We start from the raw sequence: 26,897 nt of genomic DNA, 5'->3' as shown, positions 1-26,897 counted from the left end.
GGCCCTGCAACCCCAAGGATGGCCAATAGATGGCGGAAAAGGAGTGGCGAGGGACACACATCCTTACCTCCTCCCGCCTCCCCGGGTCCCAGGGCATCTTCCTGCCTTTGCCTTGCAGGCCCTCCAGTCCACAAGGGAGGTTCGAGTGACATTGGTCTCAGTTCCAAAACAGCATTTTAGTTTTTATAATGCTTGTAGTTAGACTATTTTACTTAAAACAAAATTTTTTTATGTGGACCCTTTTTTAAAGTCTTTATTGAATTTGTTACAATTCTATGTTCTGTTTTTTCTTTTTTTTGCCAGGAGACATGTAGGATCTTAGCTCCCCAACCAGGGATCTAACCCGCAGCCCCTGCACTGGAAGGAGAAGTCTTAACCACTGGTCCACCAGGGCAGTCCCCAGGTTGTATTCTTTTAAACAGTAAGACTCATGACTCTGCTCCGCTTTTTACAAACAGACAAATTCAGTCTGAGCAGATGAGGAAGCTATGCTCCCCCTAGCTCCTAGCCCACTGCCTCCCACAGCCTCCCCCCACCTCCCGCCGCCCCCAGACCCTGATTCAAAGATTCTGTGAGTTTTAGAGCTGGAAGGTCCTTTCTGGGATTAGAAATCCTCCAACCCCATCCAGGAAACAGAGACCAGAGGACCCTGAAAGCCATGGGGTACAAAGGATGTGGAAGTGGATTTAAGTGGAGCCCACCTGGGCCCCTTATCCGTTCCATATCTGTTCTGGCTCAGTTTTTCCTCTTCCCTACAAACCAAGCAGCTGACCCAGATAGAGACAGTCCTGAAGCTCCTGCCCAGCCTGGCGAAAGTGCAGGGCATTAGAGATGGCACAGGCTCACTGTGAATTCTGCCTCTACCACCTGTAGGGGGGTGACCTTCATGTTCTGAGCCTGTAAATTAAGCCTAAAAACAATCCGCTCTTCATAACCATCTTCTGGGGACTGAATGAGAGTTTGTGTGTCCCTCTTCTCTCTTCTGTTCAGGCTCATCTCTTTCCATCTCAGAATGAACCTCTTGGCCTCTGGTCTCATCCCCTGCACACAACTCCCCCTCCACACTGCGGTCTGATGAGTCATTGAAAACTCAAAATTGTCAACATCTCCCTCATTTAAAGGCCCCCACTGACCTCCTAGTGCATCTGGGGATGAAGCCCAGTTTTTCTCTTTGCATTTAAATCCCTCCATGGTCTGACTCCAGTGATCTCTGACACAATCACACACAGTCCTAAACCTCACGGGTCAGTCTTGTTAACCAACTTGCCAGCCTTTACCCTTCACTCTTCTGCATCTTTGTTTCTGTTGCACCTGAAGTGGCCTCTTGCATCCTGTCTACCTGGTGAACACCTGTCTTGTCTTTCACACTCAAAATGTCCTTTGCAGGTAGACTGTCTTCTCTCAGCGAAGGCCCTCATCACACCTGTTCAAGGGTTCGTGGATTAGTGATAGCTTGCGAACCTGCTAAACTACAAATTTTAGAGTGTGTGTATGTGTGCCTGCTGATGTGAGCTCACTCATATGTGCCTTTTTCTGTAAAGTAATCCTGAGTTTCCAGTAGGAGATCTCAAAGGATCGACTCCGTGACCCAAAAGGTTACAAAATTACTTTTCTCACAAGGAAAAAAAAATTTTTTTTTCAATTTCTTTAATTCTGCAACTATATGAGATGATGGATGTTCGCTAAGCTGATGGTACTAACCATTTCATAATGTATGTAAGTCAAATCATCAGGCTGTACACCTGAAATTCATGCAGGGCCATGTGTCAATTTTATCTCAATAAAACTGGAAGGAAAAACATTTTTAAATAAAAATATTGAAACCAGAAATTTTTTTTAAACCAAAAGGAATAAAAGCCCCAAAAGGTTATTTTTCTTGATCTGACCATTGAGCTAGAAACTTATCCCATGTGGACTTTCCTCTCTGCACAGTCTATGTCTGTGAAAAGTAGGTCAGGGAGCAGCGCTGTAGGTCAGACCCTCCTGTAACCCCCACTTCTTTCCACACTGTGGACATGTTTCCCTTCTCTTTTTGTCCACAAGTCCCTAAAGAGCAGGGACTGTGCCATCTCTACATTCCCCAGGACTGGTACAGGGCCCCCCTTCCCCAGCCAGTCCTATTAGAACTTACTACAGATCAAGGCCACAGCCATCCGCAGCAGCTTGAATTGACACTTCATGCCTGACCAGTTCTGGGAAAAAAAAAAGAGAGAGAGACAGAGAGTTTCATTAGTTTCAGATCAGACCACTTCTCTGAAGAGGTAGCCAGCCTAGGAAACGCTGACATTTAAAAAAATTCATCTCTGGGAATTCCCTGGTGGTTCAGTGGTTAGGATTCCGCACTTTCACAGCCAAGGGCTCGGGTTTGTTGCCTGATCAGGAAAACTAAGATCCCACAAGCTGTAGAGCGAGGCCAAAAATAAATTTAAAAATAAAATTTGTGGGGTTTTCCTGGTGGCCCAGTGGTTAAGACTCCATGCTCTCAATGCAGGGGGCCAGCATTCACCCCCTGGTCAGCAAACTAGATCCCGCATGGTACAACTAAGAGTTTGCATGCCCACAGCTAAAGATCCTGTATGCTGCAACTAAGACCTGGCACAGTCAAACAAATAATGTAAAATTAAATAGTTTTAAAAATTAAAAAAAGAAAATTTGTAAACAGAGGAAATGCTAAAAGAGTTGGAGTACAATAAAAAATAAAGATGGAGTTTAAAAAGAAATCATCTCTATTAAATCCTGAATGCAGTGGTTGTGGCGTAGTCCCAGCACGGCTTTGAGATTTTAGGGGTTGGTAGGTTTGTTAATGTCATAAAAGCTCTGGAGCTGTGCCAACATAGGAAGAGAATCCAGATCCTGGGAGACACGAGTCCCTGTCTCCACGACACAGACAGATATCTGAATGTTGCCCCAGCTGCTAGGTCTCATGGTTACAAAGCGATGCAGGCCAGCAAAGCAAGCCAAGTCAAAACAGAACCATCAGGACGATAGGAGAACTCAAAATCCTGCATCTGAGAAACAAATGAAGAGAAGACTTGGGGGAGGTCAAGTTCACTGTGGTCAGCTATCAAGTGAGTCAACACAAGCAAAAGGCATATTTAGTGTAACCTGTAAGCAGAGACAACAGATAAAACTTCAGAGAGAGACTTTTCTGTTTAAGCTCAGGATAAGCTGCCATTTCTAATCAGCTGAGCTGTCCAAAGATGGAATGATCCATGGGATGGTGAGTTTCCCATCACAGAGGGGTCCACATGGGGGCTTCGCATCACTCAGAGCGGGTGCTTGAGAGAATCAAGCATTGGAAACGGGGTGGGCCAGATGGCCTTCAGACAAATCCCTCTTTCCCCTGAGAATCTCTGAACACTCTGAACCTCCAAAGCAGATAATCAGAGCACAATTATTCACCTTACAAAAGGACTGTTCACTTTACAAAAGACTTCGCCACAGGGCTCCTTTGAGGGGCACTCCTGCAGTGCTTTCAAAGCTCCATTCCATTTACCCAGAAGCAGAAAGGAGGCCGGAATCTCCCTGGAAAACATCAGTCTTGGGGGAGGAGGCAAGTGGGGATGCCCCGGCTTCTGTTTCCTCCCCCCACCTCCCCCTGCCTTTGCTGCCTGGCCCAGGCCCAGCTCAAGGGCACATCTTGAACTCCTCTGAAAGAGGGGGACCCATGCCTGAGATCTGACCGGGCTCCTGGACACTGGCATGGACAGCAATGTCTACGGCTTCAGTGGACCGAGTGGAATGGACGGATGCTGTCCCAAAGACAGAAATCCTGCACATTCAGCTCTCTGCCCTTCGCCTCTCTCTTCCCCAGTATTCCTCAGTGATCAGCATGTCCTTCCTCACAAAAAGCAAGGTGAGGGACTTCCCCGGTAGTCCAGTGGCTAAGCCTCTGAGCTCCCAGTGCAGGTGGTCCACATCTGATCCCTAGTCAAGGAGCTGGATCCCACATGCCACAACTAAAGATCCCACATGCTGCAACCAAAAAAAAGAAAAAAGGGTGAGGTGAGTGATACCCGGTCCCTCTTCAGGTGGGAAAGTCTGATCTCTGCTTGCGGACATGTTCTGTACTGAGAAGCAGATGGCAGGACAACGTTGTCCCCCGCTGGGATTTGCCCACAGGGGACTCTCTCTGGGGGACAGGGAACAGAACAGGAGTTGGTGCCTTCCTTTGGATCTGGCAACCTAGTCCGAGCTGGCTCAGTTGCCTGAAGGTGCGTAGCCCCTTGGCTCCTCTCTAAGAGGAAGTCTTAGGATGGGAGATAGGCCATCTCCTCCCATAGGGACACCCCTGCCAAGAAGCCCCTGTGATGGGGAGCTCCTCAGCTCCTGGGGCAGCCCCAGGAAAGGGTTACAGTCACGGAAAAGTTCTTCCTGCCACTGTCCAGCCAGGCTTTGCCTCCCTGTGATGTCGACCCACGGGTCTTCATTCTCTCTTAAAAGTGACACCCACATTCACAGCAGTGTAATTCACAACAGCCAAAAAAGTGGAAGCAAATCAAGGGTCCAGGGAGAGATGAACAGAGAAATAGAAGGTGGGCTAGCCACACAGTGGAATATTACTCAGCCTTCAAAAGGAAAGAAGTTAAGATTCATGCCAAACTTGAATGAACCTTAAAGATATTATGCTGCTAAGTGAAATAATCCACTCCCAAAAAGACAAATAGCATTTGATTCCACTTATAGGAGGTACAGAGGAGTCAAATTCACAGAGAGAGAAAATAGACTAAAGGTTGCCAGGAGGTGGGGGAGAGAGGAATGGAAGCTGTTGTTAAAAGGGTATAGAGTTTTCGTTCTGCAAAATGGAAAGAGTTCTGAAGATAGATGGTGATTCATATTGCACTATGATATGAATGTACTGACCACTCTTAAAAAAAAGTGAAGTGGAACCCTTCTAATATCCCTTTTCCTCATAAAAGCCCTCTGGATCTTTTACTTCATGTCTCTTTTCCCTGGGTTCTGACTGGTACTTTGGGGCAAAGTAAGTTTAGGATGTTTTGGTCACACTCTCCTTCAGCTGAGGTCCACACCCCTCTGGGTCCTACCTGGGATTTGCCTTAAAAAGTACCATCTGTATTTTTGGTCTGGCCAGATCACCCCTGGGATGACTCAGAATTCCTTTCTCCTAGGGTCCTTGTTTATAAATTTGAGGTAACAGTACGTACCTCATTGCCCACCTCATTGTGACGAAGGTAAAATGAATTAATATGTGTAAAGAACACAGACTGGAACGCGGTAAGGGTCATCCATCTAAACGTCTGATAGTATCTAGACCTGCGGCAAAGACAGTGAGTTTGCCTTGCAGAATGGTTTTAAAACTTCGGAATCTCTGCTAACTGAAATAAGTCAGAGAAAGACCAACACTGTATGATATCATTTACACATGGAATCTAAAAAATATAACAAACTAGTGAACAGAACATAAGGGAAGTAGACTCATAGATACAGAAAACAAACCAGTGGCGACCAGTGGGAGGGCAAGATTGGGGTAGGAGAGTGGAAGGTGCAAACGACTGGGGGTAAGACAGGCTCAGCGATGTTTTGTTTCACACAGGCCATATAGGCAATACCTTGTAATAACTGTAAACGGAAAGTAACCTTTTAAAATTGTACAAAAATGGACTTCCCAGTGGTTAAGAAGTGTGCAAGTCATGTCTGTGTGCTGAGTTAAGTCTGACTCTTTGCAACTCCATGGACGTTCACCCACCAGGCTCCTCTGTCCATGGGATTCTCCAGGCAAGAATACTGGAGTGGGTTGCCACTCCCGCAGGCAGTGAGTCCATCTGACTCCAGGAGCCTCCTCCAGGGGATCTTCCCGACTCAGGGACTGAACCTGCATCCCCTGCACCGGCAGGCAGATTCCTTACCACTGCGCCACCTGGGAAGCCAGGGGTTAAGAACTCTCCTGCCAGTGCAGTGGACACGCGTTCGATCCCTGAGTTGGGAAGATCCCGCATGGTACAGGGAAACAGCCCATGTGCCATAACCACTGAAGCCCAATCGCCCAAAGCCCACAATCCACAGTAAGAGCAGCCACCGCAATGAGAAGCCCTGGCACCACAACTAGAGAAAGCCTGTGCGCAGCGACAAACACCCAGCACAGCCGCAAACAAAACAAATGAGTTAACGGTAAAAACTGTATAAAAAGTTAAAAAAAAAAACTTCTGCAGAATCTCAATGACCTTGGATGAAGCCAGGGAACTCCAGTTTTCCCACATGGGTGCCCTGCTCCCACCTCACACCCCCTCACACACACCGCCCCTCCACCACACCTGCCTGGCCCCGAAAGATACTGGAGTCTGCCAAGCTGATCCAGTCACACCCTCTCATCTGTACTTGGGGTCAAGGGGGTCTAGGGCAAGGTCACAGTGAGTTAAGGTCGAGCTTGACAAGGTTCCCAGTCCAGGGCTCTGTTTGCCCACACTTCCAAGGCAAGGTTATGCTCTGTCTGTCTGTGCTGTCTGTCCCTGCCGGCTGCCCCCAGCTGCCCCCCAAAGCTGAGTGAACAGTCAGTGAGTGACCAGCTTCCCAGCAGCTGAGGGGTTAAACTAGAAAGTCACTCCTTTGCGCCAGCTGCCTCATCGGGGGGGGGGGGGGGGGGGGGGGGGGCGGGGGGGAGAAGCACAGTGAAACAACAGGAGAAGGGGAAAAAGCCTCACACAGCGCCAGCACTGCTGCTGCTATAAATGTTGAAAAGCCTGCAGGCCCCTGGGGAATATACACTTTTTTCAGGTCCTTTAATTTCATTCTCTCCCAGAGCCTTGCAGGGTGAGATGGTAACTCACCAACAGCAAACAAGATGGGAACCAGGCCTCTCAGCATCTTGCTCATCCAACCAGCTAAGCGCTCACAGGCTGAAACCCAGGCGGGAGGTTCTGTTCCCAGACTGCTTTACATACCCCCAGTGGAAACAACTTCTTGTCAAATCACTTCACGAAAACCCAACACAGGAAACAAGAAAGCATGACACAGATAAAATTAGATGTCATTAAGTAAAAATCCTACAGCAGGCTTTTTACTTAATAAACTGAACCTTGTAACACAGCAATCTTTTGCGACTTTCAGACAACAATCTCTCCTGTGCTTTGACAGTACGGTTCAATTTGTGAAAATTTAGATCTCAAAACGTTTTAGAAAAACATCTATTGAATGGGGCAAAGTATAAGAAAATATCTTGTATATTTAAAAATGAAAGTCTGCTCTATGGGCCTCAGCAAAAAGCAATTAATAAATTATTCACTTATGTGTGTCTTTATACTTCTAGAATTTCAAAAAGAAGTCCTGATTGCAGGTCTTTAATGCCATCCAGATCGTTTGTTGAAATATTTTCGAGATTTAATCCCTTGATGTAAACAAGCTTTTTGAAACTCAAAGTGCTTTTTTTTTTTTATGAAAAATAGGACACGCTTTCATTTCAGGCAGACTCTTTCACTTAAGTACAGTCCTGAGAACAGAAGGGTTCAACATTTTTCTGTTATGTATCTAAAGCATAAAGTACACATTTTCAGATTATTTCCTGTACAGACATCTGGTGGAATTTGTAATTAAAGAATATGTATAAAATATATACATAGGAATAAAACTATCATATGACCCAACAATCCCACTACTGGGCATACACCCTGAGAAAACCATAACTGAAAAAGACACGTGTTACCCCGATGTTCACTGAAGTGCTATTTACAATAGCTAGGACATGGAAGTAACCTAGATGTCCACTGACAGATGAATGGATAAAGAAGCTGTGGTACATATATACAATGGAATATTACTCACCTATAAAAACGAACACATTTGAGTCAGTGCTAATGAGGTGGATGAACCTAGAGCCTATTACACAGAGTAAAATAAGTCAGAAAGAGAAAAACAAATATCGCATATTAACCCATATACATAGAATCTAGCTCAGTTGGTAAAGAATCTGCCTGCAATGCAGGAGACCCAGCTTCCATTCCTGGGTCTGGAAGATTCCCTGGAGAAGGAAATGGCAACCCATTGCAGTATTCTTGCCTGGAGAATTCCATGGACAGACGAGCCTGGCAGGCTACAGTCTGTGGTGTGGCAAGAGTCAGACACGACTGAGAGACTAAGCACACCACAAACACACACACACAATCTAGAAAGACAGTACTGATGAACCCATTTGCAGGGCAGAGTGGAGACGCAGACACAGAGAACAGATTCATGGACACCGGGGCATGGGTGGGACCAATGAGAGAGAAGCACGGAAACATCTACGTTACCATATGTGAAACAGACAGTGGGGATTTGCTGTATGACTCAGGGACTCAAACCAGGGCTCTGTGACAACCTAGAGGAGTGGACGGTGGGAGGTGGTAGGGAGGGGACATATGTATACCTATGGCTGATTCATGGTGATGTATGGCAGAAATTAACACAATATTGTTAAGTAATTATCCTTCAATTAAAAAATAAAGAAAAATAATAAATAAAACTTAAATCAAAAGAGCTCAAATACAATGATGATGATATTCATCCTTAAAATTATTTTTTACCTTTATAAAAAGTTTCAGGCTAAATAAAGGAACAAATAGTTAAAAAGGAAAAAAATATATATATATAAACACTTTTGAACTGTGGCATTGGAGAAGACTCTTGAGAGTCCCTTGGACTGCAAGGAGATCCAACCAGTCCATCCTAAAGGAGATCAGTCCTGGGTGTTCATTGGAAGGACTGATGCTAAAGCTGAAACTCCAGCACTTTGGCCACCTCATGTGAAGAGTTGACTCATTGGAAAAGACCCTGATGCTGGGAGGGATTGAGGGCAGGAGGAGAAGGCGATAGAGGATGAGATGGTTGGATGGCATCACCAACTCAATAGACATGAGTCTGGGTGAACTCCGGGAGTTGGTGATGGACAGGGAGGCCTGGCGTGCTGCAGTCCACGGGGCTGCAAAGAGTCGAACACGACTGAGAGACTGAACTGACTAATATAAACACACATGTATCTACAGGATCTCCCAGTATGATGATCTGCCACATAAACGACATTTTCACATGCATTTTTTTTTTTATGTCTTTCTCACAACTACTTTGTGAAGAAAGGATTACAGATGAGAGAACAGAATCCCTAAGGAGTTAAGGAACTCACAGCATAATAGATGGTAATGCCAGACCTCAAATCCACATTTCCCGACAGGTGCATGCTCTTTCTCCTTCTGCTCCAATGAGGTGCTTTATTGGGTATATACACGAAGAACAAATCCTCATTTTGGAATTAAAGATCAGCAGTCTAAATGGATGAGCTCAGTCACTCAGTCGTGTCTGACTCTGCAGCCTCATTGCCAGTAGCCCGCCAGACTCCTCTCTCCATGGGACTCTCCAGACAAGATTACAGGAGCAGGTTGCCATTTCCTACTCCAGGGGATCTTCCCGACCCAGGGATCAAACCCATGTGTCTTGAGTCTCCTGCATTGGCAGGCGGATTCTTCACCACGAGTGCCACCTGGGAAGCCCCCTAAACGTATATACACTACTATATACAAAACAATCAACAAGGACCTAGTGTGCAGCACAGGGACCTCTACTCAATATTCTGAAATAACCTATACGGGGAAAGAACTGAAAAAGAATAGATGTATATGTATAAGTAAATCACTTTGCTGTACACCTGAAACTAATACAGCACTGTAAATCAACTATTTGTTATTCAGTTACTCAGTTATGTCCGACTCTCTGTGACCCTATGGACTGCAGCACCCCAGGCTTCACTCTCCTTCACCATCTCCCAGAGCTTGCTGAAACTCATGTCCATTGAGTCAGTGATGCCATCCACCATCTCATCCTCTGTTGTCCCCTTCTCCTCCTGCCTTCTATCTAGCCCAGCATCAGGGTCTTTTCCAAGGAGTCAGCTCTTTGCATCAGGTGGCCAAAGTATTGGAGCTTCAGCTTCAGCATCAGTCCTTCCAATGAATATTCAGGGTTGACTTCCTCTACGACTGACTGGTTTGATCTCCTTGCAGTCCAAGGGACTCTCAAGAGTCTTCTCCAACACCACAGTTTGAAAGCACCAATATAAAATAAAAATAAAGAGAAAAAAGAACTCTCCTCTTATGTTTGCTAACATTCTCGGGAGAAAAAAAATCCATCATCTATTAGGCTGAACCACATCAAACTGCCAAGGTTGAAATGCTTCTGACCCACAGAAATACCAATTTCATTTGGCTTGTCCTAATGCATCTCCGAATTGCTGGGCGCTGAGCTAGTTTGAGTAAAGGTAGCCTCTTGATGAAAAGAAGCTGACCTTTCTAAGAAGGAAGTGAGTGAAATGAGCATTCTTCACTGTCCAATAAACAGCACACAGCTTTTTAAAGGAGGACTACCAAATGTCATGCTCCAGGGGACCCCAAAGCTCCCCGTTGGCCAGAGAAAGCCATGTCCTTCTGGAAGAGCACTGGGCTCTCGGATGGGACAGCTCAGCTGCACCACCGCTGGCTACTTGCAGAAAGAAGCACAAACTGGAAGAAAACTGCTCTCAAATACCCTCTCCTCAGCCCCATGCCCCACCCTGGGCCCTGCGTCTGCCCTCACCAGGGGAACTTCCGGGAACACCAGAGTACTTCCCAGGTGGTGGCGAGGGGGAAACAGGGCATCATTATGAAGCCCCGCCTACCTCTCCCTTCTCAGTTGTGCTGGTTCATGTCCTTCCACACTGACAAATCCTGGGGGGAACAGCTGGGGGAGGAGGGCATTTCCTCCCCCTGCAGAAAGGAATTGGGGCAGGGGGAGGGGGGAGTGGCGGGAGCAGAATTCAGAAGAAAAGCTGTGTCTGGGGAAAGCGGTGGCACTGATACAGAATGACCCATTTAAAGGGCCACGTGAGGCAGCCCTGGGCTCCCAGGTGCTGAGCAGACCGAGGCACGAACCTTGTGTGTAAACACACTTACTGCCCCCAACCCCGCCCCCCCCCACACACACCTTCACATGGGCTTTCCAGCCTCTGCAGCAGCTCTCTTTCTCTCTCAGGGTACAAAGGGGACTTTGGTGCACAGAGAGGGAATGGTGTTGAGGAGGAGGGCAGCCAACAGTTGCAATGATAAAGAAGAAATGGAAGCGAGTCCCCAGTGGTCCAGTGGTTAAGACTCCATTGCAGGGGGCATGGATTTGATTCCTGGTCTGGGAACTAGGATCCCACATGCCTGGCAGCGCAGGCAAAATAAATAAGACGTGGGGGAACTGAGGAACTCTATGAACTGTTGTAACTGAGCATCTGAATATCTGCCACGTGGGTGAAGACAGTGATGGGGAGGGAAGTGAGAATAAGCGGATCCCAAAGAGAAGACATTCCTTTCCTGGACACGTCCCTGCTGCCCTAAACCCGGGTTCTTCCTTCCTGCCTGCCCCCAGATTCAGTGGGTACCCTCTGCCATGCGTCCAGCCCTATTCCAGGCACTGGGGAAAATACAGGTAAGACCTGGGCTGTGCCTGTTGTGGGGGGCATCAGGCAGAGTTAGCCAAGCACTGCCAACGACTCCTCTTTCAGCCTCCAAACTTCAGACTGGTTCCAAAACAAGGAAGCTGTCTTCCTCGGCCTCCTCTAAGACTATCAGAGGGCTTTCAATTTCTTGCCTTGAAGGTCCTGTCTCTACTCTGAGTCCACCTCAGCCTCTTCTGTGAAGGGTCAGAAATGAAGCTAACACTTACACCAAGCGGTTATTTTCACTGTATCTCATTTGTCCCCCCTCCCCCCATTTCACAGATGTAGAAACTGAGGCACAAAGCACTGAAGTCATTTGCTCAAGGTCACTCTTCAGGAAGTAGGTGGCTGCCATTCAGATCTAAGCTGAATAACAGCCCCTGCTGTTAGCTAGTTCACTAGATTGCCTTTCAGGAAAAGGCGAGGAAGAACTTGAGAACTGGGATGACGATGTCCAGACACTGTGACAGGCTGGTGGAGGACAGTGACACTTAAATGGTTGCCAGGAGATGTGGGCTCAGGACCCCATTTTTGTCACCAATTTGATTGTGACTTTGGACAAATCATTTAACCTGTCAGGGCCTTCTTTCCTATTTGAGAATTTTGGTGAGATCATTTCTAAGCTCCCTTTACTTCTTTTTTTATAGTTTTACTGATTTTTGGCTGTGCTGGGTCTTCACTGCTTCAAGGGCTTATCTCTGGTTGTGGTGAGCAGAGGCTACTCTGTAGTTTCGGTGTGACGGCTTCTCATTGCGGTGGCTCCTCTTGTTGCAGAGCGGGGGCTCTAGGGCACGAGGGCGCAGTAGTTGGGGCTCCCGGGCCCTGGAGCACAGGCTCAGTAGTTGCGGCACACGGGCTCAGTTGCTCCGTGACATCTGGGATCTTCCCGGATCAGGGATCAAACCTGTGTCTCCTGCACTGGCAGGCAGATTCTTTACCCACTGAGCCACCAGGGAAGCTCCCAAGGCCCTTTACTTTTACCAAAGTATGAGAAACAACGAATCACAATTTCGATGGGTGCTAGTGGTCAAGAATTTTCACTTTTTAAAGCCACCGAGTAGCAAAGACTTGGAATAGGGAGACAGGCAAAGCCAGGCTGGAGAAAATTAGAATCATATACGGAAGGGACCCATTGGAAGTGGCCCGGCAGAGGGTGAGGAAGTGTCCTTAAATTTGGCTACTGGCCAAGGCCACCTGGGGCTTTCTGAGCCCAGGCTGGAGCACAGAAGAGAATCTAAAACCCAACTCTGGTATATTAACATCCAGGCCCAGTGATGGCGGGGAAGGGGTTGGGTGAGCCAAGAAAGGACTTCAGGGACAGGGGTGCTCACCATGACAATGTTGGCCAGATGGGCAGAGACGAGCGCATACACCCCTCCAGAGGAGCCCACCACTGGTGCGGTCATGTCAGCCACAGACACTGCCAAGGACCCTGGTGCAGAGAGAGAGAGACGGAGAATTCAAGGATGCTGGAGTCACTCCTCACCCCCAGTCCCAGGTGCTGGGATGCTGCAGCCTAAGGGCTGAGACTCCAGAGCAAAAGCTCCATCACCCTGGAGCTTCCTGAAAGATTCATCTACGACCCAAAGGACCATTTGGTTCAAACTTCTCCTTTTACAACTGGGAAGCAAAGTCTCAAGGAGGGAAGTGACTTGTCCACAGTAGAGCTCCAACCCAGATTATCTGCCTGGCGATCTGGCCTTACCGGGTGCTATCTCAGGGTTCTGAGCAATGACAAGAAAATGGTAGCAGTAGTTTTGCAGAAACTGCCACCCTTATGGGGCGCTATGTGTCAGACACCTGCCAAACATTTTGTGTGACCCTCCAGCCCACTCGCTGAAGCAGGCGCTAATAGCCTCGTTGCAGAAACGAGGAGGCTGAGGCCTCAGTCACCTGCTAGGAAGGGCTGGAGCCAGGACATGAGTCCGGGTCTGCCTCTTGGCCTCTCCAGCAGCCACTCCCTGAACTACCAACCTGCACCCTCTACCCTGACTCTTTCTCAATAGCACCCAGAAACCTCCGTGCATTACCTCCAACTGAGTGAAACTACAACAGACCAACAGGATCTCTAGAGCTGGGCATCTCTGGAGGAAAAATGTCCTTGAGAAGCTCCGGGGAAGAGAGAAAGATGATGTCATACCCCCTGGGGGAAAGGAATGGTACAGACTCTTGGTCTGGAGGATGAGAAACTTTGGTCCTGGGAGGGAAGCTGGGCCGAGAGGAGATGAGCAATGCATTGTTCTGGTCTCATTTAAGTGTGATCAATGCTTTGGCTTCCAGGGAAGGACACAGGAGACTAAAAATAACTGGGAGTTAGAACCCAGGGCTCAGAGGATGAGAGGTGGCTGGCGGGGTGAGTGTGCACAAATCACCACTGGAAAATGCCCGCAGGCTCCTGAGCCAATTAGTCGCTGCCTGGGTGGAGAGAGGACGGCGAGGCAGAAGGCCAAGTTCTGCAGGCCCTATGAGGGTGGAGGGTCAGCTCCTAAGGAAGAGGCTGGGGCCCGCCTAGGAACCAGGGTACCTGACACCCTGGGCCTGGAGAGGTAGCAGCAATGTCATCTGCCTTCTCCCCCCATCGCTTGCCACCCCCACCCCAGATCGCTCTCAAGGCTCCAAGCTCAGTGCGGTCCTACCAGGAAGATTCCCCACAACAGGTTCTTCGTCTCCAGGGGGATGTCATCTCTCATGGAAAACACAAACTGTCATGAACTAAGAACACCCGAGTCCTTCTCCCCTCCCAGGGCAACTATAAATCTTTCCTCTCCCCTTTCATGCTTCCCCTTCGGCTTTAATTAGGTATTGATCTATTGTCAGATAACTTTCTTTTTTTTTTTTAACTGCTGAGCCATGGGGTCAACCCTATATAACAGGAGGGGGGGAAAAAAAATCCCAGGGTGGCCTGCCGGCAGGCAGAGATCTGCATGACAAAGGATTCCCACGCTCCCAGCTGGGGCTGGTCGAGGAGGCTGCATTGCAGCGCTGGGCAGGGCTGTAGGCCCAAGGGGCTCCTCGTTAATTACCGCTGGACAGAGGAAGCTCCTGGGCTGGCTTCTTTCCTCCGTGTGAGTCCCTGCAGACAGGCTCAGCTTCTGCTCCTTCAGCCTCCCCAGTGGGATCCACCAGGGCAGGGAGGTGGCAGGGTCCAGCCTCCATGCTCCGACCTTTCCCTCACCCTATCCAGGGACAGGAGTCCTGACCCCAGGCAGGGCCACAGGTCAGCCTGGATGGTGGCAGGATAGTCGACTGGGGACGGGACTGGCTAGTTGTGTGACCTTGGACACAGCCCCTGAATTCTCTGGGCTTCAGTTTTCATATCTTAGAACTAGAGGTTAGTTCTAAGGCTGTCCAATGTTTAAGCAGTAAGACTCTCTTTTCAAAGAAACCTGACCCACACCCCTATCCCACAGAGCAGAGGGCGGACAGCTGCTCAGGCTGAATGGGGGTGAGACATGGGGAGTAAAGTTTGCCATTCACTGGAGGGGACCTCCAGGGTTCCTTCCAGATGAGAAATGCAATAATCCAAGCCTTGGCCTAAGATCCAGGGTCTGGGGTTTGAATACTGATATAAGAATCCAGAAGGTAATGATCTGGACCCACTTGGCCGCCATTTGTGGCAGAAAGACTTTCCTTAAATGACTGCAAATTAGTCCTGGACTATGGGTTTCCCTGGTGGCTCAGACAGTAAAGAATCTGCCTACAATGCAGGAGGCCTGGGTTCGATCCCTGGGTCAGGAAGATCCCTTGGAGAAGGAAATAGCTACCCACTCCAGTATTCCTGCCTGGAGAGAATTCCATGGTCAGAGAAGGCTGGTGGGAGAGAATTCAATGGACAGAGGAGTCTGGTGGGCTACAGTCCATGGGGTCACAAAGAGTCACACTGGACTGCGTGACTAACACTTTCATTTTCAGAGGGACTGGGAGAAGTCAAGTAGAAATGTGGGCTGGTATGCATATCAACAGAGTAAAGCCATCCTGGGGTAGGAAGCCAGGGCCAGGGAGGATTCCTGACAAACCTAAGGGATGACAGTTCAATAAATGTCCAGTGTGAACCCACGGAGGTCAGGGAGGCAGAAGACAGAGAAGCAAGCCACACCTCTGCCCAGCAGCAAACCAAAGGACCAGTGCTAGTCAGGGCTATGAATTTCCACCCCCCAAAACCCTGGGTCCATGCCAGCATGGTGATGAACTGGTGACTTTGCCATAACACACAGCTGTGATAATTTTAGCCTGGAAAATTTAAAGCAGGTGTCCTCCAGCACCTCCCTTAGTTGCCGCTGCTACAGCTAAGTCGCTTTAGTCATGTCCGACTCTGTGCAACCCCAGAGACGGCAGCCCACCAGGCTCCTCCGCCCATGGGATTTTCCAGGCAAGAGTACTGGAGTGGGGTGCCATTGCCTTCTCTGCCCTTGGTTGCTAAAGAAAAGAAAATCCAAATAAAAATTGCCAGAACACCTACCTTTAAGCAGTATAACTTTATTTATGTATGTACTCTTTCATTTAGTGCTTGCCATGTGCCAAACCCTGTGCTAGGCTCTGGGGGTTCACCCATGGCTTCTGATCTACAGAATTTATAATCAAAGTTGGGCAAAACAGAGAAAAGATTGGGCTATTTTGATTTTTTTGGCCGAACCACATGGCTTGCGGGATCTAAGTTCTCTGAGCAGGGATTCAACCCATGTCCCCTGCAGTGGAAGCTGAGTCCTAACCACTGAATTGCCAAGGAAGTCCCAAGACAGGATGTTAAAGTATTTAAATTCAGCCCTATAATCATTAGCGGAAGTGAGATACATCTTGGCTTCAAGCACTGGCTAGAGGCACAGGTTTGGAGACGTTTCTACTCCAGTTCTAGGATTTCTTGGCTGAGCAAATAGGGTGATTCCACTTCTTTGAACTGCCTATAAAATGGGGGTGTCAGTAGCCACTTCAGAGGAATGTGATGAGGAGATAACACACATGAACCCTTTATCACATGCCTGGACCATCAGACACGCTGAGCAGAGATTAGTCACAATTGTTACAAAATGCAATGGCCTTGGATTTGGAATATTTTCATTGGGCAGGAATTAAAGAGCAGGGCTTAATGTCTATGAAGACCGCCCCACCTTGGAGGAATTCCCTGGTGGTCCAGGGTTGAGACTTCGGCTTCCAATGCAGGGGGTGTGGGTTCGATCCCTGGTCTGGGAGCTAAGATCCCATATGCCTCACGGTCAAAAAACCAAAACCCAAAACAGAAGCAATACTGTAACAAATTCAATGAAGACTTTAAAAATGGTCCACATCAAAAAATCTTTAAAATGAATACAATGACCTCCCTTGGTTTCCAATAAATTCCATGCATGAAGGATAAGTCTTGCCTCTGGGTCTCGTAACGCTAAGGTCATGTTAGAGCATAGCCTTTGGGGTCAGATAGCCTGATCGGAGCCCAGCTCCACCACTTATGACTGTATCTTCTTAGGCAAGTCACTTTCCTTCTCCAAGCCTGGGCTTCTGTATCTGTAACAGGTGAAGGGTAACAGTACCTGCCTCAGGGGTTTGTTGCGGGGATTAAATACAGCCTGCACAGGACAGGCACTTAGCTATCTGGTCAGAGCCTGCCTGTCTGAACCGGCACCCCCTCTCTGAAGAGGGATGCACACACAGAGCAGAGGAGGAGGAAAGGGTGCAGGCGGATCAATCAGCTCAATCCTGGAGATCAATGGTGTGACATGTGGTGACCAGAATGCCCTCTGCTCTGAATCAATGACTCAAATAGGACAGCGCACGTCATCTGCTTTGCGGTACAGCCCTACACCCTCAGGTTCAGCTGGCAAGCCCCCTTCTGCCAGTACACCAACCCCTTCTGCACTGGTGTCCCTTGGAAGTAATACCTGCACCGCTTCCCCGCTGGGCGTCATCTGCTTTGGACGAGACCTGAGTCATCTTGAATCTGTGTTGTCTTCTAGGTTACTCCGGCACACCCACTTAATTGACTACTAACTGCAAGTGTTACGAGCACTTCCCTGTTCCTCGCCATTAACCATCTGGGTCTCTGAGTAGGTAGGTATGGAAAACGTGGCTCTGAATCCCCAGATGTCGACACTCAGGGGTGTGTGGGTGGCTGAGGAAGTCTGGCACACAGAGATGCTCATCAGACCTTTGTTCAAGGATGCAGAAGGGGCTGGATTCTAGGAGAGGCTGGTGTGGGCGCTGTCCAAGGTGGCCAAGTTTTCAACCTCAGCCCAGGAGTGAAGGAGAACAGCGCTGGGCCGACCTCCCAGGCTGAGGGTTTACAAACTAGCAGACCAGCTTCTCCTGGGATGGATGGGTGGGTGGGTGGGGTGGGAGGCTTCTGGAATCATAGAGCCTTCTGTCTTTGATTCCGGAAGCCCTCCCACTCACTCCTGGGGTCCCTGCCTGCCCTCTGTTTACAAGGCCAACGCTGCCCTGCTCTCCTGATGACAGCTTTAATGCCACTCAGAAAGGATTAAGATCTTACTTAAACACGCACGCAAAGCTCCCTTGGGCACCGCTGTCAAGGTGAAGAGCTGAGGCAGCAAACCTTGTAAAGAAAAAAGCCAGCAATAAAGTTGGAGACATCACCAGGGAGATCCCTCTATTCAGAAGCCCAGTTGGGGCAGACTTCTGCAGAAATCTCCTCCGCTCTCCTCACCTCATCCCGGTCCATTGCCCCTCCACCAGGGCGGGGGACCAGGAGCTGGGACACTGTCCTCTGTCCACCTCACCCCAGCCCACCTCCCCTCCCACTGGGGTGGGGGACCAGGAGCTGGGAAACTGTCCTCAAAGCCACACTGATTACACACATCACCTGCCACATGAGCTGAGTCAGCCAGGGCCCAGACTCCTCCAGCTGGCACAGGTGCTCACGACCTCTTGGGCCAGACTCTCTCCTGCTCGCAGTGGGTCAATCAAGGGCTAACCCAGGCAGAGGCAAGACTGCCCTTTGGGTACAGGTGGCCCCCCCACCCCTGGGATCTCACTACCCTTGCTTTATTTCATTCTTCACTTCGCCCCGCCCTCCTCACATCCGGCATGCATATCTCATTTTTTGTTGTTCAGCCGCTAAGTCGTGTCCAACTCTCTGCGGCAGATCTCATTAGTTCCCTCTTAAAGCTTAATGGGCGCCAAGAGAAGGTAAGGAATTTCCCCAAGTTCACACAGCTACAACACAGTAGTGAAAGACTGAAACCTCAGTCAGTCTGCCGGCTCCAAATCACATACCCTCCATCCGCTTTGCCATCACACGCCTCCCTCTCTGGGTGGCATCCCCGTCCGGTCTCCCTAGGGAGGTGGGGAGAGGTACCCGGAGGAGAACCCTAGCAGTCGGGAGCCTGGGTGATGAGCGTCCGCTGGAAGCCTGGGGCCTGCCTGACGGCACAGGGTCTCATCAGCCGCCCTGGGGAGGTTGACCCCTATGGACTCTGGGCCCACCTGCCTACCTGCCACAACACCGGCCACATAGACAAGCCCAATGCGGGTTGCTCCATGCACCATCTCCAGAGGCACCCCCACCAGGAGCTGGAGCACCACGTTGAGTCCCAGGTGTTCTATCCTGTACAGAGAGACCACAGTCATTTACTCAGCATGTCAAGAGGCTGGGGATCCAGCAGTGGACAAGATTCTATGGCTGGGAGCTCCCTGGTGGCCTAGTAGCTAAGAATCCACCTGTCAATGCAGGGGACATGGGTTTGCTAGGCAGCTAAGCCCATGTGTCATAACTACTGAAGCCTGTGCTCCTAAAGTCCACACTCCATCACAAGAGAAGCCACTGTATGAGAAGTCCACATGCAGCAATGAAGACCCAGGGCAGCAATAAATAAATACTTAAAAAAATAACTTAGTAAGTCAAAGTTATTCCCCCAGTTCCTGTTGTGTCCACATCTTGGCTCATGAGGATACCCAAGCAGGAAGGGCCTCCCCAACTCTCCTCCTCAGCCCTGAAGTCGAAGCCGGGACATAGCAGGCCAGGCTGCCATCCTCTCAGGCTCAGAATAGGGACATTCATCAGTGACCATCAGAGAAGTCTCTTCACCCCAAAGCAGCCTCCCCAGCAGGGGCAGCCAGCTGGGGGAGGCGCTGTGGCCCCTTTAGAAGCTCAGCAGGAGCAGAGGTTCACAGAGGAGCTCCCTCGTGGCCACTGTGGGTCATTCTCCCAAGGAAAGAACCACGAGGGCCCAGGTGATCTTCTTCCCATTGGCATCCCCACTGCCTGAGGGACAGGAACCCTCAGGGCTTTTCCACACTTTCCCTCCACTTCTCTAGAGTCTGTGGAAGACACTGCAGAGGTCTGGGGTCCGGGGACTCTGACTTTCCACCTCCACGCTTCCACTATGTAAAAACTGTCTCCAACCAAGATCGTGCATTCAAGAGACCTGGACCTGGGGTAAGATGCACCCATGAGAACTGGTGGCACTCCAGGTCCCAAAAGAGGTCACATGGCTTTGTAAACAGAAACTGTAATATTTCCAGAGTTCCTCAAGAAGCCTCATGTCACCATATAGGTAGACCACCTTTCAACAAATCACTTACAGGGGCACTCACACAGAGTTTATGGACAATGAACCTGGTGGTTGACCACATTTCCCTCTTTGCTTTGGCCACCAGGAAGCTCAGAATAAATCTGTAACCTACTTACAGCAAATATATAGAATCACATGCTATGTATGTGTGTGCTGATCTCACTTTGCTTTCCCTTTCCCATATACTCTTTTTTTTAACTGTACAATTTATATATATATATAATTCTATTTATTTTTGGCTGCACTGGTCCTCATTGCTTTGCACAGGCTTTCTCATTGCAGTAGCTTCTCTTATGGCAAAGCACAGGCTCTAGGCACTTGGGTTTCAGTAGCTGTGGTGCTCGGGCTTAGCTGCTCCATGGCATGTGGAATCTTCCCCACCAGAGATCAAACTCCCTGCACTGGCAGGTGGATTCATACCCATTGCACCTCTAGGGAAGCCCCCTAAACCGTATAGTTTTAATGGCATGTTCACAGATATGCACAAACATCACCACCACCAACTGTAAAACATTTTCATCGCCCATACACTCCTAATAATTTACACATACAGTTTGGTATTAGATAAGTTTTAAGAAGCCATCTCAAATCCTGTGTCCAGGTAGATAAAAATAAACTAAAAAAATAAATTTCAATCCAGGCTCTCTGGACCAGTTATTTTTCTGCAAGAATTCTTGATAGAGTGAAAGAATGCCATACTCACCCCGCATGCATGAATATGTATGTCAGGTAACGCCAAGCCTGTGCTCGGAGCTGTGGATGGTAAACCAGGGAGTTCTTCAGGTATCGTGGGTGGGTTACCTGCAGTACAAACTGGCCCAGGGACACCCCATTATAAAGGAAAAAGGCAACCTGGAGGAGAGCAGAGAGTACAAAGAGGCTGTTACTAGGCAGGAAACTGCCCGGAAACCCTCCTGAGCTTATTATCATGTGGAATCCCTAGAGAAGTTGCCACCTGTCCTTCTCACACCCCTATGACCAGCACCCAGGCTAGCTCTCCACCACCTCTCACTCCATTTCTGTTCATTTTGTGTTCAGTGTTCACAAAATGGTCTCAAGGTCTCTGCCCACACTTCCTCGGTGCTAAGCAGAAAGGGTTTGGAGGATTTTAAACTTTAATTCCAGTAATAACTCACATACCCACTTGGGGGCTGAGGCAATGCCATATAAGTTGATTAAAAAAAAAAAAACAACTGTGGCAAAAGCCATGTAACATAAAATTTACCATCTTAACCATTTTAAGTGTAGAGTTCAGGGGTGTTAACTACATTCATAATGGGCAACCATCACCACTATCCATTCACAGGATTTTTTCATCTTGTAAAAGTGATGACAGAAACTCCATATCCATGAAACATTAATTTCCATTCCCTGCCCCGCAGCCCCTGGCAACCACCATTCCGCTTTCTGTCTCTATGAACACGACTACTCCAGGGACTGTGTGGAAGTGGAATCACACAGCATTTGTCTTTTGTGCCTGGTTTATTTCACTCGGCATAATGTCATCAAGACACATCCATGTTGTAACATATGTCAAAATCTCCTTCCCGATATTTCACTGCATGTAGCTATCAAATTTTGTTTATCCATTCATCTGTCGATGGATGCTTGGGTTGCGCTCACCTTTTAGCTACGGTGAACAATGCTGCTATGAACATGGGTATATAGATATCTGAGTCCCGGCTTTCAGTTCTCTTGGGAATACACTCAGAAGTAGAGTTGCACGATCGTATGATCATTCTGATATCATTTTCTGAGGAACTCCCATACTGTTTCCCACAATGGCTATACCACTTTACATTCCCACCAACGGTACACAAGGGTTTCAATTTCTCTGAATTCTCATCAACACCTCACATAAGTTAATTTGTGAAGATGACTGAAGCATACTTGTTTAAGCCCAAAAAGAGTGCTTAACTATTTCTCCCTGGAACTCTTTCTACAATGCATAATTCATGTCCCTAGGTTCTTAATTTTAAGGATGCCTCAGGTGTTGATTTGGGCTGTAGGAGCAATGTCTTCTCCAGCAACTGATGGGGGTTTCGCTCCTGTACTAAATGATCCCAAATTCTTGTGGTTTTTTTGTGACTCAGGTTTGCTTGTACATTTTCGTTTGTCCTCTCTTGCCATGCCTGGGGTGTCAGCAAATTGTTAACCAGTTACCACAACCAAGTTCTTACTTCCTCTTGGTGGCAGGGAGAAGGCCCTCTTCCAGTAGCTTCCCATTATGTTCACTGTTATGGAATCAGAAAGTTAGGTTACTGGAACTGGATATAAAACAAAAGGCTTGGGCTTTGGTATAAGGACTCTGAAACAGTTATTTCATCATTTTCCAGTTTCTTCTAGATCGGCGGTTCGAGTTTACACAGCTGAGGTTTTGGAAAGTCGGAAACCAATCTGGACAAAAGATCCGGCTCCTCTGGATGACCTTGGGCAAATTACTTTAACTCACTGGTCGTCCATTTCTCTGGGGCATCCCAGGTGGCACAGTGGTAAAGGATCCCCCTGTAATGCAGGAGATGTGGGTTTGATCCCTGGGTTTGGAAGACCCCTGAAGTAGGAAATGGCAACCTACTCCAGTATTCTTGCCTGGAAAATTCCATGGATAGAGGAGGCTGGCAGGCTACAGTCCATAGGGTTGCAAAGAGTCAGACTGCACACACGCGTGGTTTTCCCATTTGGAAACGGGAATACTCATGTCTACATTTCCATGGTGATTGTGACGCTTAAAAATGATAAACTGTAAAATGTTTTTTTTAAAGGTGGGCTTCCCTGGTGGTCCAGTGGTTAAGAATCCACCATGCAGTGGAGGGGACCTGGTTCTACTCCTGTTGGGGAATTAAGATCCCACACGCTGCGGGCATCTAAGCCTGTGCACTGCAACTGAGACCCGATCGATCTCTCCCTGTACTCAGTCATGCCCAACTCTTTGTGACCCTATGGACTGTAGCCTGCCAGGCTCCTCTGTCCATGGGATTCAGCATGGATTCCCCAAGCTAGAATGAGATTCTCCAAGCTAGAGTACTACTGTGGGTTGCCATTTCCTACTCCAGGGGAGCTTTCTGTTCAGGGATCGAACCCATGTCTCATGTTGCCTGCACAGGCAGGCAGGTTCTTTACCACTAGTGGCACCTGGGAAGCCCTGAGACCAGACGTGGCCAAAATAAATACTTTTTTTTTTAAAGATAAAGCACACGAAGAGCCAGCCCTGTGAGCAGCATCAGCTGAGGGAAGGCAGATGTAATTAGCTTGGGGTTAAGCCCTTCTGGGCTGAGCCTGGGAATGGCTCAGGGCTCCCAGCAGCTGGACTCCCTGGGAGCCGAATCTGTTCACCTAACACCATGCATGCATGTGGCCTGGCAGCAAACACAGCTTGCAAGCCAACTCGTTATTATTGGTCCTCAAATAGAAGTTAATAAATAGACCAACACAGTAAGCGCTTGGAGAACAAGTCCAAGAATATCTCGGAAAAATCGCAACTTCAACATGTACTTGGAGGAAGCCAGAACAACAAACCGAGGAGCTCTGGTCTGCTGTCCAGATATTCTGATTTAAGAGAGGAAGACACAGGACGCCATGAGGCTTAATGATCCTGCAGTTTGATTCGGCAGGAATTTTACAAGAACGTACGCAGGGGCAGTAACTAGGCCCCTAGCTCTGGAAGAGAAACGGTGGAAATTATAAAATGCCAAAAGGAAGCCAAGCATCAGTTTGAGAGCTGGCACTGGGCGGGGGGGCCTGCAGGTTCTGGGGCTGAAGAGCCGGAAGAATTCAGAGTCCCTCATACAGGAGTGCTGATTCAGAAAGTGGTACTTTGGATCGTGTTGCATAAGATGAGACTTTTAGAATTACAATAGGTAAGGATGATTCCCTAAGGGGAGAATGTTCCTGCAAAATATGTGAAGCCCACATTTACTTGTTCATAAACACTACTTCCCATACGTATTGATGCAATGCTTTTGTGCTCAGAAAGCACCACCAGCAATTCTCTGGCTCTAAACAGAGGAGTCGTGTGGGAGCAGGAGGGCAAGTCTGGTTATTCCCACTTTCCAGGTGGAAGATGGAGTCCAGGGGGAACAAATGACCCATCCACGAGGCTCACTCCACTCACTCTGGCAGGAACTAACAGAAGTTGCTTTAATGAGTTCGCCTGGTGAAATGCCCCCAGTCAAAGACCTCCTGACACTGTTCTTGTTGCTGTTGATTTGGGCAGGGCGGGGAGGGTCATACAAGGATTTTGCTGCAGTTCATATGACTTCAAGTCATGATCTTTGTAATACCTCTGTGGCCGAGGGGTTATAACAACACCTTCATGCCCTGTACCAGGGCCTGACCTGCCATGACAACTGCCATTTGATCCTCAACCATCACCTTTCGGTGGTGAAGGTGCTGCCCTTTCCCTTGTGATCTCAGATATCCTCCTGGAACTTCCCTAGTGGTTCTAATTGCTAGGATTCTATGCTTCCGCTGGAGAGGGTGTGGGTTCCATCCCTGATTGGGGAACTAAGATCCCACATGTCACACGGTGCGGGGAAAAAAAAAATTATATCCTTTTGACCCTCCAGCAGCCCCTCCGCCACCCCCATCCTTGCCTCTAGCAGTGTGACTGTGATCATGAACCAGGGCGGGGGGCAGCAGGTATAACTGTCGTAGTACCACTTCCGGTCAATTTCCCGGGGCAGGGTCTCGTAGGCCACGTGACGGATGAGTCGCTGGGAGAGGTTCAGCCCCTTCTCCTCCAGCAGGGCCTTGCTGCAGAGCCTGCGGTTCCCCTGCAGGATGGCCTGGCGAAAACTGTTGGACCGCTTGTTGCTCATCTACATGGGAACAGGGTGGGGGAGGGGGTCAGAACCAGGGTCTCAGGGGAGCCCCATCCCATTTCCCAGCCAGCCAGTTCCTCAGACTGCCCAGGCCTGTGGCCACTTTCCTCTTTCTTCTGTAATAGTTTACAAGGGGTTAAATGTAAGTTAACAAGCAATATTCACCAAGCTCTTCTGTGTCAGGGGCTGTTCTAAGCACATCACAGCTCAGCTCATTGGATGCAACTAGTCTACCTGCTAGATAAAGACCATGAATATCCCCATCCCACCAGATGAGGAGCCCAAAGCGTAGAGTTCTAAGAATCCATCAAGTCCAAACCCAGTAAGGCTTCAGAGTCTGGATTCATATCCATGATATCTCCTCCCACCCACCAGCCTGTCATCCCTCACAATTTCCTCAGCAACTATTAAGCATCAGGTGTTGCCAGACACAGGAATACAGAGGTGTCGAAGGCTGATAAGTGAAAGTGAAGAAAGTGTGAAGGTGTTAGTCACTCAGTTGTGTCCAATTTTTTGGGACTGCGTGAACTGGAGCCCATGAGGCTCCTCTGTCCATGGAATTCTCCAGGCAAGAATACTGGAGTGGGTAGCCATTCCCTTCTCCAGGGGATCGTCCCAACCAGGGATGGAACCCAGATCTCCTGCATTGCAGGCAGATTCTTTACTGTCTGAGCCACCTAAGTAACCAGCAATCATGGTTCACAGTGAAGCCTGCTGTGGGAGCACACAGGAGGGAGGCCCAACCTGGTCCCAAGGTGGTCATGGAGGACTTCCTGGAGGAGGTGGCATGAGTGAGAACTACAGGACAAGTAGCAGTCAGCATCCCCGGCCCCTGGAACCAGAACCTGAAGCTGTGCTTGCGGAAGGTCATCAGTCCTGAAGGACCCCAAGGGACCTGTGATACTCGAGGAGCCCCAGGACAGGCCCCTGCCCCACAGAGCCCTGGCAACCTGACTCCTACAGGCAGACCTGCTGATTTTCAGCATCGAGAGGCCTCCGCTACCTCCCACACACTCTCCCCGACCACACTCTAGACCCTCCATACAGGGAAATATTCTAGAGACACAGCTCTCCTAACCAGAGTCCACGGTGCTGTCCAGGGGCTGCCCCACGGTCACTGGGTAGGGATCATCTATGTATTTCTGGGGCTGTGGGCCCAGCAGTGGACATCAGGCTAAACCCGAAGGCAGGAGTCCAGACAGGGCTGCAGAGGGGAGCCAGCCAGACAAAGGCATAGGGATTTGAAGCCCTGTTGGGGGCAGGGAGCTGGGGAGGATCTAGGTTCAGACCAGGCCAAGACAAATGAGTCTCCATCAGCAGTGCCCGTCCCCTCTCCTGGGTTCTGCACACACCTGCAAAATCTGGCTGAAGCCTCCCCCCTCTAGCAGGCCTTCCCGGATGAACCCCTTCCAATGATTCCCTATTCCCATCCCCTCCAGGCCTGCAAAGCTTGGGCCTGGTTCTCAGTAGCTTGGCAGCTCTATAAATTTAGGGAGGGCCTAGGGCTCTGCGTTTGCTGCATGCCCAAGACAAGACCATGTGATCAAATTAGTTTGTAGCCATCTTCATCCCCATCTCCAGGTGTGCACATGCACTCACAAACACACAGCTGCAAGACTCATGGAGGGGAGGCACTCAGCATGAGTATGGGAGAAGCAGTGAGTGCACACACACACACTCACCATTGACCTTTGCCCTGATGTGCCTAGAACTGTGCTGGGCACAGCAGCGGCCATGGTCTCTGGCCTCACAGAGCTTATAGGAGAGACAGAGGTGTAAACAGCAGCAAAAGATGACGTCCCCTTTGTTATCTGATGCATTGTGCTATCCCGTGACATAAAGGTGGAGATCGGAGCTTGGAGAGTGATTTTCCTTGGAAAGTAATTTTCTCAAGGACCCATAGTAAGTAAATCATGGAGTCAGGATTCAGATTCGGATCCGCCCGACTCTGGGGCCCATGCTGGCCCATATGGTGCTTTCATGCCAGTTAGATAAGGGAACCTCTTCTTCTAGGTGGACGCACCCTTTCCAGGCCTTGCTGAACAAAGCCCAGGGCAGATTTCAGTCCTCATTCATCTCTCTGCCTGGCATCCTTATACAGTCTACAACCTGTACACCCAT

The 26,897-nt window shown here is 49.0% G+C and overlaps 1 protein-coding gene across 1 annotated transcript in view; it reads right to left on the bottom strand.

Moving 5' to 3' along the window:
* RHBDL3 (rhomboid like 3) overlaps nucleotides 1-26,897 on the bottom strand; it is a 51,358-nt gene that overhangs the window by 2,273 nt on the left and 22,188 nt on the right. Inside the window, exons 4-8 of the mRNA XM_040244013.1 lie at nucleotides 24,549-24,773; nucleotides 20,660-20,808; nucleotides 18,877-18,989; nucleotides 12,769-12,869; nucleotides 2,132-2,192 (exon numbers count right to left, since the gene is read on the bottom strand). Coding sequence (XP_040099947.1) covers nucleotides 2,132-2,192; nucleotides 12,769-12,869; nucleotides 18,877-18,989; nucleotides 20,660-20,808; nucleotides 24,549-24,773 — 649 coding nt within the window. The remainder of the gene's footprint in view (nucleotides 1-2,131; nucleotides 2,193-12,768; nucleotides 12,870-18,876; nucleotides 18,990-20,659; nucleotides 20,809-24,548; nucleotides 24,774-26,897) is intronic.

This window comes from Oryx dammah, unplaced genomic scaffold, assembly GCF_014754425.2.
Source record: "Oryx dammah isolate SB20612 unplaced genomic scaffold, SCBI_Odam_1.1 HiC_scaffold_8, whole genome shotgun sequence".
In the NCBI taxonomy this organism is placed as follows: domain Eukaryota; kingdom Metazoa; phylum Chordata; class Mammalia; order Artiodactyla; family Bovidae; genus Oryx; species Oryx dammah.
This window is presented reverse-complemented; position numbering and strand designations above follow the sequence as displayed.